The 17,945-nt window shown below is 35.1% G+C and overlaps 2 protein-coding genes and 1 non-coding gene across 3 annotated transcripts; 1 reads left to right on the top strand and 2 right to left on the bottom strand.

Annotated features, from left to right (window-relative positions):
• Positions 1–366: 366 nt before the first annotated feature.
• TRNAE-CUC lies at positions 367–439 on the bottom strand. The gene has a single exon. It is a non-coding gene; the product is annotated as a tRNA-Glu (tRNA).
• A 6,885-nt stretch (positions 440–7,324) lies between these two features.
• LOC110026471 (pollen-specific protein C13-like) lies at positions 7,325–8,185 on the bottom strand. The gene is made up of 2 exons (XM_020727418.1): positions 7,977–8,185; positions 7,325–7,901 (listed from the first exon to the last, which is right to left on the bottom strand). The coding sequence occupies exons 1-2, from the start codon at positions 8,128–8,130 to the stop codon at positions 7,570–7,572; spliced, it is 486 nt and encodes a 161-aa protein (XP_020583077.1). The 5' UTR covers positions 8,131–8,185; the 3' UTR covers positions 7,325–7,569.
• Positions 8,186–13,260: 5,075 nt separating this feature from the next.
• LOC110026474 (transcription factor MYB52-like) lies at positions 13,261–15,167 on the top strand. The gene is made up of 3 exons (XM_020727424.1): positions 13,261–13,562; positions 13,650–14,042; positions 14,624–15,167. The coding sequence occupies exons 1-3, from the start codon at positions 13,280–13,282 to the stop codon at positions 14,809–14,811; spliced, it is 864 nt and encodes a 287-aa protein (XP_020583083.1). The 5' UTR covers positions 13,261–13,279; the 3' UTR covers positions 14,812–15,167.
• Positions 15,168–17,945: the final 2,778 nt, after the last annotated feature.

Here is a 17,945-nt window from a genome sequence, read left to right as displayed (position 1 = left end):
TGCATGTTCTATTTTGGACAAATCGATGATACTATTACATTATATTCTTTGAAAATTACATGACATTAAATATATACTCATGCAATAAGTAATACTATTAATTTGATATAATTTTAAAACAATGATATTAATATTTTTACCAATTTAATGTATATTGTCTTGATTAAGAAATAAATTTATAATTTTATAATCTGAATTCTTAAGTTTATATATTTTTAATATAAATCTTTTATTTAAAGCAATCCATTATAATTAAAAAAAAAATAATCAATAACGCGTAGGGCAAAAGGTCTGCAATTTCAGCTCGTGTAAATGCGCAGCGGCAAAATAATCAAAAGGAAAATTAGAAAATTTATCCAAAAAAGCTTCCGTTGCCGGGACTCGAACCCGGGTCTCTCGGGTGAGAGCCGAGTATCCTAACCAACTAGACTACAACGGATTTGATTGGAGCAGTATAAATATATATTAATATTTAAATTAGGTTGATGCATACTTGTAAAATCACTAGCTTGATTTGATGAACCCAATCAAAGTCAAATCAAACCTGAATCAAGCTGTTTAAAAATACTATTGGAAGATTTGGGTTGCTAGTTGAAAGATCAAATGGATTCTAAATCTTACAAGCTTTCAGTCAATTCGAGCGTCTCAACTAGATGAACCCAACAAGGATAATATCACTCAATTTTGACATTTTTATGCACTCAAATATCCATAAAATTTTATTTGATTGAGGGAGTCTATCTCTCTAGGCCATTCAATGGAGTGATCTGGATTTCTTTCTTATTTGCAGGGAGATCTGTCAGAGAATTTATAAATAGAAATCTTACCCTTTCATGAATGGGGACTGATAGATGGACCTAGAGTTGGATTGAAAGAAGAAGGAGCTCACCTCCAACATTGTTCTGGAACAAAAATCGGTCGAATGCTTAGTGCTTCCACAACTGTGAACCATAGTCGACTATCACTCATTGGTCATCGTGACCGTTGTTGGCTACCCCCTACTCGTCGCAACGAAGCCTCTTGCACAGTCACGAAACACGCTGCAGAATAATGAAGCACCGTGGGGAGTAATGACCAACATTGTGAAATAACGAGGCACACTACAGAGCAGTAATCATCCCGAACACTATATACCGAAGTTTTGTTGACTACTCCCTGTGAGTGCTCCTAATCATTTGACAATGAGTCTTTCTGCATACCAATATTGTTCTTCAAAAAACTATGCAACATTTTCTCTCTTGTGGTACAAATCTAAAAATTTTTTGTCTCTACTTATTATTCCTATTATTTGTGAACAGGCTGAATTTCATACTACGCTAATTTGACAATTTACCACTCTACCGTGGCGGATTTTCTTTCCACATCAGGGCTAAAACGATCGATGAGATATAAAGAGCCCTTTTGGCCTCTGTTTCTCTCCCTTCTTTCAATTAGTTTTTGAAGATTTACAGACATGCTCGTCAATTACTGTGTATTTACATATCTGACACTAAACTTCAAATTTTTGATACATGCCAAAAATTATTTTTCTCATATTTTAAAAAGTTAAAAAGATGGTATTTTTTTGTGATATCAATGACCCGGGCGGTATGTGTATTAAAAAAAAAAAGGAGTTTAGATGTTGGATATGTAAATACATAGGAATATGGTGGTATATACGCAAATGCCCCATATTTTTTTATTATTTAATGGAATAACAAACTTCCCGGAAGTTGTTAGTGGGTGCTTCGAATCTACACTTCTAATTGGAAAGAAAACCCCCTATGAACTCCTGGACAGGTCAAGCGTCACAATGGCGGCTCTTGTTAAGCTACTTACATACATCACCGCCCTAAAAGAACATCTGAAACAACAAAATGGCGAAAGATACTTCATCAACCATCTGCTGATCTAAGAAATCTGCTAACACAGTCGGTTAAAACTGCTTATTGTCCATGAATATATCCTGTTTCTATGGCATCAACCTACCCTTTAATCTACTTGACGTTCGAGGAAGACATAAAGGATCCCCTTAGTCTATTCTATACCTTCATCCATGAACCTTATAGGAGATATACGCTTTCATGGAACCATGCAATGCAGACAGTTCCTCGGCCAAGAACAAATTCGGGTTTATCGACGAGTCCATCAAGAAACCTTAAGGTACATATTTAAAACCTCCTTAATTTATGCGGGAATTGCACATGTGGTGGAGTCAAACGAACTCACTGCTTCATTACCATCAAACAAAATACATTACGTCATTACCTATGAAAATACTTTATCTATTATTTGTAGGAAAGTTCCGGTCAACAACCAGTTAATAATAATGTATATATATATATATATATATATATAATATTTGATAGGGGGAGACCATATAGTATATTCCATTTTTAATTTGGGTACCCTAAACTTAGTTATGATTGCTCATTGTTTATGGCATCGCTGAGATGTCCAATGTAGCGCACGCTCTAAGCCCACCTTATCTGGATTATTCAAATCATTATTGATAAAGATCAAAGGGTTTTCTATCATATGTGAATGTCTAACTATATTGGGTCTACACCAAACCTTATGTTTGTTTTACATTATCATCAACATTAACTAATCTCCAAATATTGAATTTTGATCCCATTATACGCACAGCATCTTAGTGTGATGGTCCAATACAATCATTTTCTAGTAATCCAGTATGATCAATGGTTGATATTAATTATAAAAATTGCATAGATATTGATGTGTGCTAAAAAATTTGTGGCGGTAGAGTAACAAATTATCATCTTAGTGTTGTACGAAAGTCCAACACACACACAGATGAAATAGAAAAAAACGATGATGACTGTAAAAGTTTTTACGTGAAAAACCCGTAAGGGAAAAACCACCGAGTCTGGCCCAGTTGCAGAAATCCACTGTTGATTGATGATTATAGAAATCCATTGTCCCACATACGGGAAAGGGTAACTATGTTTTTCAAGGAACAAAGTCGGCTGGTGGCGTCCGGTTGGCGGTGATCGATGACGGTAGGTAGAGGTTGACGACGGTCGGCGGTGGTCGACGACGGTCCGCGGTGATCGACGACAGTCGTCGGTGGTCGTCGGAGGTCGGTGGTGGTCGTCTGAGGTCAGCGGTGATCTGCAGCTTCTCCTCAAGACATCAGGCTCTTTCTAGACTTCCTTCCCTTTCATGAGAGGGATGTGACTCTATTTATAGTGTTTTGGGTGCAATTAATACAGGAATATGAACTATTTATATTGGACGGTTCAGAGAACTTCCCTCGATCATACGGCGTTTAATAGACATTTAAGTGTCTTAATGATAGAATTGAGTGATCTTGGGCTCGTTTGATTTGTCTTGTCGAGCTGCTCGATTTGAGTATAAACTTGCCATATTTGACAACCATTTGACTTTCCAAATATGTCAGGAAGTCTTCCAATGTTGGTTTAATGACTTGATCTGAGCTTAATTTGACTCGGATTAGACTAATTTTTATATCATTATGTCCATCTCATCGAGTCGGTCAGTTTGACTATAAGTTTGCAAAAATCGGAGCTCTAGATGACTTTTTATCAAGATTTGAACGTTTCTTGTTCAAAAAATCGTGTCGGGATCCAAAAATATCAAAATTAGATCGTTTTTATCGTTCGAAAATATCAAAATTAGAAGCATTTAAGTCCTGCATATATATTATTTTATTAGTATCGGTATTAGAATATTTATTCTCCTTATATATTAAGAAGTCGAAGATAGCTCAGTTGGTAAGGTCTATTGCTTTATGTGGGAGAAAGGGGGATCGAATCCCGCCTAAAATAGAATAAATATTATTTTATAAAAGAATTTGAAGAAATTAAGGAATTTGAAAGGGCAAAAGAGAAGAAATAAAAATTGAAAAGTTTTTTTTTTTGGAATATGAAAATTTTTTATTTATTATTATTTATGAGCATTTAATGCTTACACTTCTTTTTAGATTTCTATATTAACGTGCATTTATTGGCCAAGACTCTTTTTGAGCCTATAAATAGGGGTCTGAAGGGTGGAGTTGCGGCGGCGTGGCGGGGCAGCACGTTGCGGCTGGTGGAGCGAGGCGTCGGCGCAACCCATTGCGGCTGTGCGATGTGACGGCGCGGCATGGCAACCCGTTGCAGCGGCGTGACACGGTGGGGCAACATGTTGCGTTGCGTGCTGCAATGGGTTGTAGTGAAGTGTTGCATCGCGGCGAGGCGTGGCGACGACGGGTTGCGATGTGATGACACGTGACAACAGCGTGTAGCGCTGCGGCGATGCATCCCGACGTGATGACGCGTTGGGTCGATGTGTTACAGCGACACGTTGAGTCGCGACAACGTGTTGTGGCAGTGTGTCGCAACGGCGTGCTGGGCGAACTATCGCAGTGGCTTGATGCGTTTGATGTCCAATGTCATGTAAGATGGTTACATGTGAGAATAAATTGTCAGCGACCTTTTACTTGGCTGAGGTTATGCATTAGAGTATTACTCAGTGATATTTAACATGTATGGGAGGATCCTACGAAAGTCCACCGAGGACTTATTAACCCATCCGATATTGTTTGTTGGAGTATTGCTCACTTATGAACCTGTGTGGAAGGGGTCAGGTGTAGCCTACCAAGGACTGTTAATCTATCTAGGGTTATTTATTGAAGTAAGAACTCGGTGACTCGGTAGAACTCGGTGATGTTAACCCATTTGGAAGAGGTTAGATCAAATCCCCCTGGGATCGATCGTGTCTGATTAAGATACAACCAGATTTGTGTATTTCTTAGGCCAAGAGTATAAAGTGACTCGTGAATGAGCCATTACACTTTCTAAAGATATTCTTTTTTTTGTAGAAGAAAGCAAGTAAATGCTATTTAATAAGTCTGAGATACATTGACATTGTATGCAATATGACATAGATGATATAACTGAAGTGCTACTGGTAGTATTTCCGAAGATTCTCGGTATTCCAAGTCCAGGGCAAGATTTTTCCATCAGATTCTTTGAGTTTGAAGGTTCCAGACTTGATCATGGCAGCCACAATGTATGGGCCTACCCAGAGAGGAGATAATTTGTTGCTTTGGGGACCATGACCAGTGGCTTTGATACACGCAAAACCAAGTCACCAATAGAGATAGGTCGAGGCTTTAGTCTTCGGTTGAAGTGGCGAGCAATTCTTTGACAGTAGGAAGCAGCTCTGAGGTGAGCCACATCGCTTATTTCTTGGAGAAGATCCAAATGTTGTCAGAGCTTTTCTTCATTGTTATCCGAGTCGAAAGTCTTGACTCAGGGGTTTGGAACTCTGATATCAAAAGGGATGACAACCTCAGTGCCAAAACACAAGTTATATGGAGTTTCCCCGGTAGGAGTTCGTGTGGTGGTACGATAGGCTGAGAAGACATTATGCAACTCTTTTACCCATTGGCCCCCAGTCTTCTCAAGAAGAGTCTTCAAGCCCTTGAGCATCGTTCGATTTGTCACCTCAGTTTGTCCATTCGTTTGGGGACGTGCCACAACAGTCTGCACCAACTGAATGTAAAGATCCTTGCAGAATGATATGAAGACTCTTCCAGTGAATTGAGTCCCATTATCAGTGATAATCTTTGCGGGAAGCCCAAAGCGACAGATGATGTTTTTCTAGACAAATTGCGAAGCATTGGCCTCAGTGATCTTTGTAAGAGGCTCTGCTTCTACCCATTTGGTTAAGTAGTCGACAACTAAGATGATGAATTTTCGTTGTCCAGTAGCTATCGAAAAAGGTCTCATGATGTCTACCCCCCATTGAGCAAACGACAAAGGACTCAGAAAAGATATGAGTTTCACTGGCGGTGCATGCATAAGATTGGAGTGCAGTTGGCAATTCTTGCATTTTTGCACAAACTCTAATGCATCCTGTTTAATCGTAGGCCAGTAGAAGTCTTGCCTCATTATTTTAAGAGCAAGTGCCCTGCTACAAAGATGCTCCCCACATATACCAGAATGAACTTCTCGTAGAGCATAATCAGCTTCAGATAGAGGAAGAAACTTGAGATATGGACCTACGAATGCCTCTTATACAGTTCATCCCATATAAAGATGAAGTTGGCAGCCATGCGCCAGATGCGAATTGATGTAGTACCATCATCTGGCAGTGTCCCGTCTTGGAGGAAGGAGCTGATGAGATCCATCAAAGATGACTCCCTTGGGTCATCTATAAACAGTATCACCCATGGGCCATGAATGCTAGGAAAATGTATCTCAAAATGTATCTCCGTATCTCCTCAATATACCTTTTTTTATAGAGATCTCCAGTTGTTGAAGTTGCAAGCTTGGAGAGGTCATCGGCTCGGTGTTATGCTCTCGAAGTATGTGAATGAGCCCACATATTTCAATTTGGGCGAGAAGTGTTCTTACAAGACCAGACTGAGATACTGCATAAGTTTTGCATTATGAGCATCGAATTCTCCTTCTACTTGAGATGCGATGAGTTGAGAATCAGTGTAGATAATTATGTTTTGTACTTCACAGTTGATGACAAGCTTTAATCCAACGACAAGTGATTCATATTCAACAACATTATTGGTGGCTTGGAATTTCAAACGAAGTTCGTACTCCAAAATGTCTTTCTTTGGGGAGATGAGTAGTATTCCTGTACTAGCTCCTGAGTTTCTGGATGCTCTGTCTACGTATAGAGTCCATTGGGGCGATCGTGGAAGAGAAGAGGGTGGTTCATCAGAGGTTAACACTATACATTCTACCACAAAGTCGGCCAATACCTGTGATTTGATGTTCGGTCGTGGTAAATAGTTGATGTCAAATTCTCCCAATTCCAACGACCATTTAACTAACCTTCCCGATGCTTCTGGTTTTTGTAGGATAGCCTTCAAAGGGAGTTGAAGTCTCATTGCTGAGAATACCAATGCTAGCGCAGTCATGTTTGTCATCGGATAACAACTTTCTGTATCAGAGAGAATCTTGCTAATTTAATATACTGGTTTCTCGATTAAGTTTTCTATTCTGACAAGAACAGAGCTTATTGCATAAGGTGAAATAGCAAAATAGATAATTTAATATGATGACCAAATAGTTTTTATATCATTAGGTCTGTCTCATCGAGCCGGTCAGTTTGACTCTAAGTTTGCTAAAATTGGAGCTCCAGATGACTTTTTATCAAGATTTGAACGTTTCATGTTCAAAATATCATCTCGGGATCAATGTCATTGTTCGAGATTCGTGCAAGATGATGAAAATTTATTGGTGCCGTATCAGATATAAAAACAAAATATAGCCTTTTTTAGGATTTTAACAGTATGATTATACTTGCAGAATACATTCAAATTTGAGCAATATAATAATAATTCCTAGTACCCAAGTTAAATCTGTTACTCCACAAAAAGCCTACCGGCAATCAATACATAATAAGTCCAAGTAATTAATCTTTTCCAATGACTTTCCAACTTACATAATCAAACTTATCATTTCGATGAAACTCGACAACACAAACTTACACACAATGTGGTAAATTTTGAGACCTACAACAAAGCCATAAAATACTCAACTTTTAAGCCTTTTTAACAAATTAAGGCCACGCGATATAGCTAAAAAATTGCATGCATTACTAGTCTTCCTCTCCTTGCCCAAAATACTCCTGAAGCAGCTGTGCGCAGAAAGGAAGAGGCTCATTCCTGAGGAAACCAAGTGAGTTCGCGTGCCTTGTATTCCCGCTTATGCCTCCATCATTCGCGAGCAAAACTTGGGCTCTGTCTCTACCTTTCTCGATCTCCATGCAGTTTTCCTGCGGGCTTTCGACGAGCACCACCTCGCAAATCTCATCTGCGTGATCATTCGACACAGTAATCTTATAAGATCCGCTTGAATCTGTTACACCTTCATTAGAATGCTCCACCTTATTTGTCAAGAAATGGGTGCACTCGACCCGAACCTTCGCCCCTGCAACACGCACCCTTAATACCACCAGATATATATATATATATTTTCATGTGATTGTAGAGAAGAAGTACGTACCTGGGATGTATTCGGTGATATTAGTCTCGAAGCCAGCTCGGCAGGTGTCGCAGTAGACGCGGCCTTGGATGGAGAAGGTATCGATGGAGGTCACCAGGGCGATGGAGGAGACGAGGCAGATGAAGGCGAGGAGGTGGAACTTGGTCAACGCCATGAGTTTGCTCTGTTTTTAATGATTTCTGCTCTTCTTCTTTTCAATTTGTTTCGATTGATTTTTGTTCTGATGGTTTATATAAAAGGGGGGAGTTGGGTTTGTATGTGTGGGTTTCTATTTTTGGAGATGGAGGGGTGGAAAATTGAGAGGTGAGGGGGGGTCGGTTGACAGAGTCTATTACTGTTAATTTTGCTATTTATAGAAAGGTTGGGAGGTTTGGAAGGGAATTTAGGTTAATTTTTAGGTACTATTGTGGTTCCTAATTATAGTCAGATAATCATTGTTGGAGATTATCATGGAATCAAAGGTTCTTTGATCTTTTGTAGATGTATATACAAATATGAAGATATATGAACTTTTGTTAAATATCTCTTGTTAAATTGATTCCACCTATTGAAGTGACTGAATTAAACTCATATACTGAATCGGCTAAATCAGGCATGTTTGTTTATCCAATCACTCTTATTCACTCAAGAAATTACCCCAGCCTACATGTGTTACGATAGTTGCCAGAGGAAGTCATCATAACTTTTAAGGACATATGTCAATTTCCTATTAAAGATACTTCAAGACATTTGGGATTCCATATTTTCACCTAGGTGTTTGAAGTGGCTAGGGCCGAGTGCAAACGAGTCAAGGCGAGTATGAGCTATGCAATCACAAGCTCGACTCGTTTGCCAAACTGTGAGCTTGAGGTCGACTCATACTGATATCAGTTGGCTCACAAGCTCGAATTGAAAACTCAATTTTTACAGGAGCTCGTCGGAGAAGGTATTGGCGGTAGAAGGAGAAGGAGGAAGTAGTTGGAGCTCACCAAAAAAAGCATCGAAATGAGACTCCTCATGAGCCTACAAGTTGAGCATTTATCTCTATGTAAAATCCAATAGCTCTCTCTAGAATCCAATAGCTCAAAGAGCCTCAAATAAGCCGCTTCCCTCTGACTTATCAGAGTTCGAAAATTAATATATTTTATAAGATTCCCTTAAAAGATTTTCATCCATCACACAATCTCTTTCCCCATCTCTCTACGAAAGAAAATCTTTTTATGAGGTTATATGTATGCACGAATTATATGGACCCTATGTCCTAAAAGAATTCAATAGTATATAAAGTTGCATTTATTGAAATGATAAGAGTTTTGAGATGCAACTATTTAATCCCTTGAATTTAGAAAATATATTTCATAAAATGATGAAATTTATTGTACATGTTCATCAGCATGTATTTAGAAACTAATGGGCTATTTAGATCAATTTTTTATTTATTGGTCTTATTTTTTTACTATTTTTTATTTTATTTTAAATTGAAATAAATATATTTCTTATGTTGCTACTTAAATAATTAGAGTTTTAAAAAAAAATAATCATAAATTTTTAGATGTTAAAACATATGCTAATTTATTTTGTAAAAACAAAAATAAGAAACCCAATATAATATTTTAAGGAAATAAAATTTTAAAATAGTAATAAAAAGAAACAAAAACAAAAATAGTCTAAGCAAGCCTAAGTATTGATTTTAAACATAGAAAATTTCCTTGAATCTTTTCTTGTCTAATAATCTTATTTTGATAAATAAATGAACAAGGTTAAAATCATGTTCTTATATTTTTGTTTCCTAGCACCGAAATTAGCCTTTATAAATTCCGAATAAATATATATAATTTCTTACGTATAAGAAATAATGCATGAAACTAAAATTATTATAAACATAAAAGGTTAATGGAAATAGCTTTTCTGTGGTTGTCGGGTATCACATTTTCAACATTATTGTACGCCTCCAATTAATTTCCATCATTGGACATAAATCTCGACTTTTTAAGCAAGGAAAATCCAAAACTCGAAAAAAAAAAGTCATCCAGAGCTTTGATTTCAACAAACTTATAATGAAACTGACCGGTTTGACGAGACATATCTAATGATACTAACTTTGATCCAATATGAACCATATCGAGCCATGATCAAGTCATTAAACCATATTTGTGTTTGAAAATTCATGTTTCAACTTTGTACACAAATTTCAAAAGAAAAGTACATAATAACCAAGATCTTTTAAATTCATGATTTTTACATATGTAAAATAAAGTGACGCATACCTGTATTCATGATGAACAAATTTGATCTTGAAGAGATGGAGTTTCTCTCTCTAATCCCTTAAAACTTTCTGTACTTTCTGATGGAGAGAAATGTACGAGGTGTGTTAGGTAGAGAGAGGACCCAATCTTAAATTCATGCTCTATTTAACCATCATCAATCAAGGGGGTTACTAACCAATAGGATTTATGATAATTTAATAAATTAATTGTTTTTTATTAATAAAATCAATGACATAAGTTAGTAACATTTATTTATTTTAGGGGTTATAGAGTTACAAAAATAAATATCATAAGTTATCATAAATTATGACATAAGTTATGAGTTAAGAAAATAAATAACTTAAGTTATCAAAATAAATATAATAAATATCATAAGTTGTTGACATAAATTATGAGTTATGAAAATAAATAACTTAAGTTATCAAAATAAATATCATAAGTTGTCATAATTTATGACATAAGTTATGAGTTATGAAAATTAATAACTTAAGTTATCAAAAATAAATCTCATAAGTTATTAAAATAAATGTGAGTCATAAATAAAAAAATATAACAATTTGGAAGTCTTCCAGACACATTTGGGAGGATCAAACGGATTCCGAATCAAGCAAGTTTATAGTTGAATCGATTGTCTTGGCGAGACAAATCCAACGAGCCCAAGATCACTTAATTCTGACACCATTAAGACACTAAAATTGCAATCAAATATCATATGAATGTGAGAGGCTCTTTGAGCCGTCCGATCAAAGTGGTTCATATTCTCTCATTTATTGTAGCATGACTCTATAAATAGAGTTTCATTACTCTCATGAGAAAGGAGGAGAGCTTGATATTTGAGGAAGAGCATGAAATTTTGAGAAGGAATTGAAGTTTAACATCACTTCTGCCATTGTCGACCACCGCCGACCACTTTTAACCCCCAGTTGTCAGTCAATGCCCATTTTTTCCAGCAATCTCATCCGCAAGTCAACATTTTAATTCGGAAAACTTTGTAATTTTTTCCTGTCTGTTGAACGAGGGGTCTGCAATCATCAACTTACAGTGAATTTTTACACTTAGTCATACCTCGTGGTTTTTTCCCTTTACGGGTTCTCTACGTAACAACTAATAGTATCACTACTAGTTATTTTCTTTTATCTGAGTGTGTGTTGAATTTTCGTGCAGCGCTAAGACGATAATCAATTACTCTACCGCCACAAATTTTGTAGCTTGCATCAATTACAAACAACTTCTTTTATATCATAAGAAATATCTCTTATATTATAAAAGAAAAAATGAATACCATTGAAATAAACCTACAAAAATAGAGCCTTGAATGCTATATTTCGAATTGATCAGTATTCTATAAATAACGCCTTCATGCACAAATACGTTGCAAATATTGTCTTCTACTGTGACAAAACAAACTAATTTTTGTTAATGGTTTAAAATGCCATTCTAAGGAAGAATATTATGCAGGCTCGCCAATTAGAGTTAATAAAGCTCAATATAAATACTAGCTGTAGTCCATTACATTGTATTTTTCTAACCTAAAATTTAAATGTCAAAATAATAAATAATTTACTCATGCCCTACAAAAGATGATTCGAAAGTTACTTTATATTTAGTTTATTAATTAAGAAGGTTGTTTTGGTGAATCAACATTTGCACAAAATAACAAGCAGCTTTCGTCAATTTGTTAATAGCTAACATTTTGGGAATATGCATGAAAATGTTCGAAGAGAACAAGTGATAAGTTTACATGCATGTTGCAAGTAGAAGTCGTTAACAAATTATTAAATGAGACTTCATCTTCTTCCAAGTTGTAAGTGGGGGTGTTTGGTCGCTTATAATTAACACGATTTACGTGCGCTTTTAACGTAAATCCGTCCAAACGTGAAAGACGTAAAATAAATTTGATATTTTGTTGAAGCCAAAACTTTATCGTCTCGTTAGTTTCTTGACGTGTATTTGGATTTATTAAATCCGATTTTTAGGTGGATTTAGCTGATGAATTTAGGCGGATTAAAGTTAAATCATACAAATTTTTTGGAAAAAAAAATACTGAGTTTCCTTCCTTCTCTGAATAGTATCCTGAGTTTACCAAGTTCGCCGGTGGTTGGCAAGTTAATCATGAGTTTGACCAGTTTATCACGAGTTTGCCTAACAAGACTTTATTGCGAGATGAGTCCATAATGGCATGAGCTAATTTATGTGAACTCAAGTTGGTTTGGGTTAATCATGTTGTTGAACCTTTAGTATAGTCAGATGCATATTTAATTTTTCATTATTTTAATTATCTTTAAAAGACAATTTTATAAAGGAGAACATAATAATTCAAGTTTTCTTCACCTATTAGATAGCAATATCATCACTTTGATTTTCTTTCTTTTTTTTATTTAGTTTTATATATTTTTTTAAAATAAAATATATTTATTAGTCCTAATTATTTTTAAAAACACTCAAAACTTCTAAATATTACCTTGAATACTTTTAAAAATAACAACAATATGTTCATAAAAATAAAACCAAAAATAAAAAAATATAGTCCCAAACAAGCCCTCACTAGTAATGATTGAGTTGATTTTGACATTATTTCCTTTTTATGAATAGAAATACTCTTGCCATAAATAGGAAAAATAAATCATAATTAAGACTTTAGCATAGCACACTTATGTGTTTACATATCTAAAGTTTAAACTTTCTTATTTAGATAATTCTTATATTTTGATGTCATGGATCAATATATAAAGAAAATATGCCTTTAATTTTTAAATTATGTTATACATAGCGTTATTTTTGATGTGTAAAAGTATGTAAATATGAAATTTTAAGTATTAGACTTGTAAATACGTGAGAACTATGTGGCATGCATTTAAATGCTCCTAACTTTAAATAATTAGAGAATTAAATGAAACATAAATTAAATACACTTAAATTGATCCCCTTTATTTTATATAATTATATTTTTCTCAAACATTCTTCACCTTCCCCTCCGAACTTAATATAAATATATGCAATGCTCTCTCCCTTATCATGGTTCTTGGATTTCCCCATACCATCCACGTATCTCAACACATGGGACTTCCTCTTCCTTCACCCCCTACTCTACTCTCCTTCTTCGAAAAAAATGGCAAATTCAAAGAGTCTAGAGTGCCATTAGAGCAGCAAGATGGCCTTTTTAGTGCTGGAGAAGAATACTCCTTGGATCTGGTAAGCAGAGAGCACGTAGCTAGACATTCCAAACTCTCTTACAGAGGCCACTGGAGACCAGCTGAGGATGCCATGCTTAAGAAGCTTGTCGCTCTTAACGGCCCTCAAAACTGGAATCTTATCGCGCAGAAACTTGAAGGAAGATCAGGTCTTTTATCCAGCAAAAAGCTCTCTGTTTTATTATCAATATATCTCTCGAAATTTATTCTAATGGTTTCCTTCAATTTGATTGCAGGAAAGAGCTGCAGGCTGAGATGGTTTAATCAATTGGACCCGAGGATTAACCGCAACGCTTTTACTAAAGAGGAGGAACAGAGGCTTCTTGTTGCTCATAAATTCTATGGAAACAAGTGGGCTTTCATTGCCAGACTGTTTCCATGGAGGACTGATAACGCTGTCAAGAATCACTGGCATGTTATCATGGCGAGGAGGCAAAGGGAGAGATCTAATGATTGCAGAAGGAGAAAGAAGTCAAATTTGAGCATTGATGGCAATAACCATGATTCTGTTTCAGCTTGCGCTGACTTAATTTCTCTTCGTTCTTCTTTCACCAGTGATGGCTTCTTCAGCACTTGTAAGCATTTGCAGCTTCCATTGAAGGATCAGAAGCCAAGTCGATATGTCATTGGTATGCTTACTCTCATTTTAATTCTTCTAAGTTTTAGAACTTTGATGCTCTCTAATCTCGGCTTGCTTCTTTAATAGTTGAGCTGAATTATAAATATATCTTTTCTTCATCATTCATGTTTCTAAAAGTTCCAAACTTTAGGGACTTGAATGATTGGTCTAAATATGCTTCTGTTAAAATCTTATAAGATGTGCTTATGAAAAAAGTCAATTTTTAAAATAAAACTTTGAAGAAGTCTCATGAAGTTGGTTTATCACAGCAGCTTTTCAACTTATTGAGAAAATATTATCGTCCATCAATCGTCCGGTCGTGCGGATGACGGCAAGGATCGTAGCTCGTCGCTGTGCGCATGACTATCTTGACGTATAATATTTTCTTCAATTTCATTCTGAAAAAAGCCATTCATTTGATTGGACCTATCCTTATCCTTGATTGATATTTAATTACTTTCTTAAACATCAAATTAGCAACTTCTATCAAAATGAACTAAAAAGACATTTTATTATAATTTATTAAGTGTTAAACAGAAAATTGACATAATGATTGAATTGATATTAATGAAATTTATCAAACACTCCTAGGTTCTGATGGAAAACCGGTGGCTGGAAGAACTGATCTATCTGACAATTCTGATCTAGACTATGAGTCTTCATCAACAGAAACAATGAAAAGTCAAAATGCAAACAACTTCATGCTGAAGAAGACGGATCATAAGAAGGAGAAGATTAAGCTTCCTTTCATTGATTTCTTAGGTGTTGGAGCAAATTAGATCAATTTCCTTCCTTGTTGGAGAAGTAATTAACAAAGGAGAGGCTTGCTTACATTTTCTTCTCATGGAAAGGAGAGATTATGAAACACTGAGTTAACACATGTGCGGATCGGGTGTATTTAGGGTGTACTGAGGTGGGTAGACCCTAAATCTCAAATACACTCAATCCGTTTGTGCGGATATTTAGGGTGTACTGAATTGGGTAGACCCTAAATCTTAAATACACTCATTCCGTTTGTGCGGATGATCGATATGTAATAGTTTTTCTATGAAGAGGTTGCAAGTTCGACTTCTAATTAAGAAACTTTCAATAATTCAAGTCATATTAGACTCTTTTGTTCAATAAGATATTATGTCCAAACAAAAAAGTTTGTTCGGATTGTGGCAATGCGGCGTGGTGCAATTCATGCCGACGTCCTCATTCATAAATCTTTCGATTGTTTGGTTTATTTTTTCAAGAAAAAAAAATTTATATGCAAGCTTCAATGAAAATCATATATAAAATGACAACTCATTGTCACACTCAGCATCTTGACTCATTTTCTTTAGCACATTTGCCCTAAGATTCATCAATATAATTATAAAAAATTATAAAAGATTCTGTGTATAATTGCATCGGAGAATGATTGGCCTGCCTATGTTGACGCGGTTGTAACATCTTGTATGGCCCATGTTCTTTGACTTAAAGCATCAATACAATTTCTTGGTACCATCGTGGGTGAAAATTGTATATTCATTTGACGAAAAATTATTACGTGCGATTGAATGCACTTCAGGATAATGAGCCGGATGAGCTCATGCCATCATGGATCGCAAGACAGCCTATTTGAGCCGTCGTCTGAGCATACGGTTGCCGCATGTAAGAAGTTCTCTTAACCGAGGCAGAACTTATTTGAAATTAAGGACAAGTTCACAGTGAGGCATGTAATAGTTTTCATAAATATTGACAGTCTAAGAATAAATATAATGTAGATGAGAGTTGAATTCAAAAATAATTTTTAGCTTGTAATGAGACAGACAATTATGATTTGTTATTTCAGCACAAGGCATTAGGTAAAGTAAATATATATCAAGCCATCATGCTGCTGTTGATTGGCATCCATATTTTTGGATTAAATCCTTTTAATCCAAAAGTTTAGCCAATTCTTAATGATCATTATTAATATATTAGAAACCTAATTTTCTCTCTTTTTTTTTGTTTTTGGGGGAAGAAGTTATTATTAAGGTTTATGAAAAGTAAAATCACATGAAATATTTAATTAATGTTGAATCATCATTGGTTATAATTATCACGTTTTAGGAGGATATATAGAATAACGAAAGTTTGAGTTTATCAAATATGTCATTAGTAAAGCACAAAAGCAATGTCAGGAATGAGAACACAAGACAAAAGTCAATTATAGAACAAAAAATGCAAAAAGGCAATTGAGCAAGAAAACTAAAAATGAACTAGCCATATATAAAATTAAACTCCATCCAAAGTTTAGAGTATGTAAGAGTATACTAAAACTGGTTGAAATATAAATATAATTGTTCAAAACAACTAATATTTGAAAAATAAAGAACCGAAAAAAGGAAATATACAGACAATATACAAGAAAAAATAAAAACAGACAGAAGATAGAAAACCACTAAAAAGAGAAAAGATGCAATAAACAAAATAAGAGGATCATTATAAGAAAATAGAGCTTACTAAAAAAATAAAGCTGACAGAAATTGTAACAACAGGAGAATGTATAAACAAGGATACATTAAAGAACCTAGTCAACAGGAGAAGTAACCAAACTGGAATAAACAATGAAGTAAAAAAGAAGCAATAAAAAGAATCAAAAGATCACAAACAATTAGTACTAACAATATCCAAGAAACAAAGGCCAAAAAAATAGAAAGATAAAGACTTAAAATTTAAGAGTTGATATCATAAAATTGAATGATAGTATTTGGTAAATATCTCCTAAATTTCCACTTCCGACATTTATTTTTAATTATACAGTTGATATCATAATAATTGAGCTAATAGGAGTAGATTTATTTTTAAAAATTCTAGTATTTCTTACATTTTACATGTAATATGCAGTTATCTGAAAAGCAAAAAGATGAAATTTCTTCTGAGTTTTATAGGGAATATTATCAAAGTAATATAAAACCTGAAATATATTAGAAAGAGCAATGAAAAAGTTCCCATTAGGAACACATTTATTTAGAAGATAATTGGATAGTTGACACTCAAAAAAGAGATGATCATGATTCTCAGTGTTATTAGAACAGAGGGTGTACATATTATCAATATTAATACCTTGTAAATTGAGAATATCAGAAGTTTTGGTACCTTAATGAATAATTTTTTAATATAACTGGGTGTGGTTCTCAACTTCTCTAGAAAAAATTGTCATTAGTTAATAAGAGTCAATGTTTAAGTCATACTTAAATGCCAATATTAATATATAATTAGATTCTCAAGTGACGATACGATCTATATAGACACACTTGCACACAGACACATACTTACTGGCGATTGAAGATTGATTTGTTCGTGAATCATATCCAATGAGTAGAGTGTAGTAAGGAAAGGTGGAGAGATATAAATTAATAGTAATTAATGGTATTTTATTAATAAAATGGTTCACCTATTTATAGAGGAGAGGGTACATTGATAATATTTTATTTTTGACCCCGCTTTAAAGGGGTCCGACTCAAATTTTTATGGTGTTTTACATGCACAAATAAATCTTTCAACTACTTTCTGGCTCGACATGCTAAGCTTAGTTGACTTCGGGTCGACAGGATCAACTCGGTTGACTAAGTTTAGTCGGCAAGGGTTGATTGGTTGATATAGCTTGGTTGTCAATCGTTGATCAATGAGCAGGCACATCTAGAGCTTCCATGGGATAATTAGAGATTTTGTGGAACTTGATCTTCTCTTGGATCAGCTCTATTAGAGGGCAGGCCATCACATCGCGTTGGCTCTTCTGTAGTGGTTGGCGCAAATGCTTTTTTGTTCTTGTTTCTGGTCAAATGGTTCATGCTCGGATCGTTTGATCATCTTCTTCCTGCTTCATGACTCAGTCGGTTTTGTCTTTGCTGGCTTGGCTCACGTTCATGGCTCTGCTCAATCGGTCAAGTTATCCTTATGA

The sequence above is a fragment of the Phalaenopsis equestris genome, unplaced genomic scaffold (assembly GCF_001263595.1).
Source record: "Phalaenopsis equestris unplaced genomic scaffold, ASM126359v1 Scaffold000372, whole genome shotgun sequence".
NCBI lineage: Eukaryota > Viridiplantae > Streptophyta > Magnoliopsida > Asparagales > Orchidaceae > Phalaenopsis > Phalaenopsis equestris.
The sequence above is the reverse complement of the archived record's forward strand: the minus strand, read 5'-3'. Positions and strand labels throughout refer to the sequence as shown.